Source organism: Lampetra planeri, chromosome 44, assembly GCF_965212315.1.
Source record: "Lampetra planeri chromosome 44, kcLamPlan1.2.h2, whole genome shotgun sequence".
NCBI lineage: Eukaryota > Metazoa > Chordata > Hyperoartia > Petromyzontiformes > Petromyzontidae > Lampetra > Lampetra planeri.
The window spans coordinates 4,483,337-4,488,007 of NC_136150.1; the positions used below are offsets into that span (position 1 = coordinate 4,483,337).

Sequence of the window (4,671 nt, forward strand, 5' to 3'; positions counted from 1 at the left end):
CAATTGCATTGCTTCCATTTTGTTTAATTGCTGTTTTGCCTAGATGTTGTACTCTGCATTACTTTAAACCTATGTGCATTCCCATACGTGCTGTAGCATTTCACCTTGGCACATTGGCAATGCTGTGGCTCGTACCATGTGGTTGTCTGCACACAGATGTACCGTGGCCAGGAGGCTCAGGTGATCCTGACTAAGTGGATGGCGGAGCGAGAGGAACTCAGGTGAGGAGAGCAGTGGTCCCAATGTAATGTGAATTTTGGGTGATGCTGGCATTCAAACCGCATTGTATGAACTTTTAGTCTGTGCCAACCTGTGATATACCACCACTCAATCCTTATCCCAAGACCAATGAAAATTCGACCTTGCCATACTGCCACCCAAGTTTTATATAGTAGACTATAAATTGCATTGTGGCAAATGCACTTCTACTAACCCCATGACCAGAGGTTTCTTCCTGAACATGGCTAATACCAGCAGCCTAAACTCAATTTTTCTTGACCATGAACAGATGCACTTGAAGTTCGCTCCAACTCGCACCTTAAGGTGGTTCAAACGACTGACTAACATGAACTTTAACGTTTAGATTCGGTGTCAAGCACTTGCCATGTTGGAATGTTCAGTGCAGAACTTCACATTTGCCCCAACTTGATTAACTTGTCCGGAGCAGTTCATCACCCTCTGCTCTGGGAAACGTCTAAATAAATGGCCCTTTACTATTCTATAGGATCCTTAAGCAACTTTTGTCTGTACCTAGAGGCACTTTTCTGCAACTAGGCATCCTTAGCTTTTTATACCTAGATTCCCTCCCCTTTTATATACATACGTTTCTGACGTTGCCTCCTGCAGGGAGCTCTTCCTTGCATTGCAGCCACTCCAAACTTTTTTTTTTTACAGCTGTGTGCAACCTGCCCCAGCAAGTTAACGGTTTCATTTATTTTGGGCACCCCCCCCCACCATTTTGTAGATCCAAGACCAAGAACCTCTTCAATCCGTACTTCGGCAGCATCTTCCGTACGTTCCACAACCCGACCTACTTCTCACGCCGCCTGTCGCGCCTTGCTGATGTGTACATGGCGTCGGTGAGCTGCCTCCTCAACTACGACATGGGCTACACCTTCTACCCACGCCGCATGCCACTGCAGCACGAGTCTCCCCTGTGGATCGACCAGCTGTGCACCGGCTGCGTCAAGACTCCCTACCTAACTGAGATGTCCAACATCCGTTGAGTGCCTCTCCTCTAAGCCTGCACCCCCACCACCCCTCCCCACTTCCACCCAGATTTTGTCTCTGGATGTGCTGTACCGCTCTCTCGCTGCTTTCCCCCCCCTTCCCTGGCTGCTTGTCGGACCTGGTTGGGTGTTTAGGGTATGCTTGAGCAGTTGGCAAGTTGTTGGTTAAGATCTGGCAAAAGTAATGGTCTCATTTTGGGGTGGGTCAAGTGTAACATCTGTCCTTGACTCCAATGTTGGCCTATGACCAAAATGTTTGAAAGGAGGAGATGGGTAGTTTGTGGAGGAGGGAGTGTGTAGTGGGTCTGTTTCTGCCAGAGATGGCCTGACTCGGGTGCTGGGCAAAGGAGATGTGCTTTGGCAGGTGATGAGAGTGAGTTGGTGATGCTGATGAATTGGAGACATTTGATTAGTCTGTCTCGTTGGTGCTTTGGAACAGAACTGTTTGTCCTGGGTGGGTTTTGCATGGGAGGGGGAAGATTGCTTTGCCACTTGAAGGTAAGTGCAATAACCATAGGCTCGGTGGTGTTGTCGTAGCCAGACTGCATGGAGAGGTCCGCCTCTGGCTTCAACTATCCTTGAGCAATTTAAACATTTCCTCAACCTAAACTTCCTGACCTCATCCCTAAAAATTATATCCCCCATCTCTACAAGGGTTTTAATTCGCGATCACATTAACACGTTGGCAAATTTTTCAGGTAGCTACTGAACCATTTGGCTTTCTTTGCACTGCACGCTCCTAATGTGCTTGGTCGGTGGTGGCCGAGGCATGTGGCAGGTCTTGTACAGTCCCCTGGCACGACACAAAGGTGCATGCAGGACGCTATTTTTCAAATCTCAATTTTTATTTGGCTAAACTCTACACAACATTCCATGCCGCGTGCGTTTTTCGCTTTTTCCACCTTAACCCCATCCCCCATATCGTGATTTGATTTTTGACCTAACAACCTTCACCTCTTTACCCCCCTTCATGCCTCTCCTGCCCGCATGTCAAACGTCCTGGTTTTTTAACTTTTTGTAGTGTTCCCATCCGTAGTATCTTAGTCTGTGGTGGTAACAGTAGTAGTGTGATTTTTACCCCCCCCCCCAAGGAATTTTCGTCTTAACTGCCGCTGTGGTGGTCTCTAGATGGACCGTGAGATGCACAAAGGTGTAGCCGACAGGTGGCACGAAGCCTCCCTCGCCCCCCTAATTGACTGCCAAACATGGGTGGTGACGAAATTCCAGAACCTTTATCAATTTTAGAAAAAATCTTAACTTTCACATTTCCGTAACTTTTTTAATTCATTGTTTAGCTGGCAAAAGTGTGTTTGTAGTTTTTTTAGAACGGGTTACACTCTGGGTTCGACCCCAATACTGGGGACTTCAAACCTATGACCTGTACCTGCTCCCTCCCATTTTTAACTTTCATATTTTGTACGCTTAGTACCCCTCGTTAACTAGTTGACTTGGTGATAAACCAGAATGAGATGAAAGTGTTTATCGTAATGGCTGCCTTCTGAAATTAATATCGAAGTGTGTTTTATTCCCAGGTATCCAGATTATTAATGTATCCGTGATAGAGATCTGATCACTTTACACAACTACCAAATGGTGTTCGTTTTTACCATCTGACATTACTGGAACCTACGTGCATATGCTAATTCACCTGCTAGAAAAACTAACCCGGTCTGCATACCTCCAATGTACCATCCCTACCTAAAATATTGCTCAATCCTGTAACACCTTTGCACCAGCATACTAAATGTGCACGTTTATAGGTCCATGTTAACTGGATGCCTTCTGGGTTTAAGTTGTCTGACAGCAAATGCTAGAAACCCCCCCGTGTTATCCCAATCATGCCGTGTATGTTTACAATGGATGTATTACCTAAAACCTCGCAGGATGTATCGACAACCGTCGTTGTGTAACTTTTAAAGACACGTTTGCAATTTTTTTTTAAATGACTTGAAATTGTCTGCGGGAAGGGGAGGCATTGCTGCTGTAGGTGGCCAAAATGCATGCAGATGGGCGAAGATGAGAATTACAGGGTAATGACGATGCGAGTGAATTTTTTGTAAAGACGTAGTTCGCGTGTCCATCTGGGTGAATCAAACGTGGTGGCTGCTGCGTGGCCGAAGCGGTGTTGTCGTCGTGACCGCTTTGTGGCCGGTAATTTTGTAGACTTCTTGTGCTCGGCCGTCTTGCTGTTATTGCGTCGTAAATCGTTGCCTGCTTAACATACTCGTCAATAGCCTGCGCGTTTTTAATCCCCCGTGGTCTTTCCATACCAAATCTTAAAATCTTGACCGCATGGATTCAACTGCTGCCAAAGCCCCCCAGGCTGCTCAAAATCCCACGGCTTTCAACAACCCGTGCCACCCCCCCCCATGTGGTGCCTTTGGCTGCACATTGGAGGTGATCCACCTAGCCTGGAAGGCAGCGGGAATTGCCGGCGTCGGTCCTGGTGCAGTGGTGAGCAGACAAATGGGCCTGCGGGCCCTCGCGACGGTGTTTGTATGCAGCGTGCTCCGACGGCGGTGTTTTTGGTGACGCGTTTTATATCTCGCGGTGTCGCGATGAGCGGTGATTGACCTGTAAACTGGGCGACGTCCAGAACCGATTGTGTCTCGCTTTTTTTTATTCTCCCGGGCTTTCAGTTCATCTCGTTTTTGGCTTTCGTTTGTAGCTAATACATGGTGGATTCGGTGTAGGGCTGTTCCATACGCAGTAACTGTACAAGTTGCAGGTACTGCCGACCAATTCAACTTTTGGAATGATTATGGCAGTGTATTTTGTCCTCGTGCTACCGCAGTGGATTTTGTGGCACGCCGCACTTGTAATGCAGAGATCGCCGGTTTTTGATTTTTCAAAAAAAATCTTCTCCCCAAGTTAAATTTACCAAATTTAAATGCTTCATTTCCTTCCCCCCCCCCCGCCCCTCCCCTTGACTCTGTCTCCCTGAAGTGTGCCCCCCAGCAGTAGTGAGTAATGTGCAGTGCCACTTTTTAGCCCTCCAGTCACAACAGCCCTGTGGATTTTGCGAGGCCCGAGTGAGATTTTGGTTTGCAGCGTCGATGCCCCGTGGAGTCTTTTGTTGTTTCTCGTTGAAGCTGTTACGCGACTTTTTCATTCAATAAAGCTGGTTTTCATTCTCTCTTGGCCCGTGGTGTTGTCTCCCTCGCGTGGAAAAATATTTGCGATTTTAAGTGCCGCTTTAATTTAAGCATGAGAACATTGTACATGGGTTAACAATCTTCGAGTCGGTATAACCCAACCGTTGTGGGTTTGAGTTGCTTAATGTAACCTTTAATTCGCCGTGTCCAAATGTAGTCGCAAGAAAACCTTGGCATAAGGCTTGCCGTGTTTACACACCATGCCCTGTTTTCACTATCGATGTACAAAACCATCTGATTTTGTACTCCAACCCGTCTCGCATTACCACTCAAGATTGAATTTTTAA

The 4,671-nt window shown here is 47.0% G+C and overlaps 1 protein-coding gene across 1 annotated transcript in view; it reads left to right on the plus strand.

The window, feature by feature from the left end:
- The window catches only part of LOC144732759 (5'-nucleotidase domain-containing protein 2-like), a 21,850-nt gene extending 17,485 nt beyond the window's left edge, over positions 1-4,365 (plus strand). Inside the window, exons 11-12 of the mRNA XM_078614336.1 lie at positions 97-221; positions 965-4,365. Coding sequence (XP_078470462.1) covers positions 97-221; positions 965-1,226 — 387 coding nt within the window. The 3' untranslated portion in view covers positions 1,227-4,365. The remainder of the gene's footprint in view (positions 1-96; positions 222-964) is intronic.
- Positions 4,366-4,671: the final 306 nt, after the last annotated feature.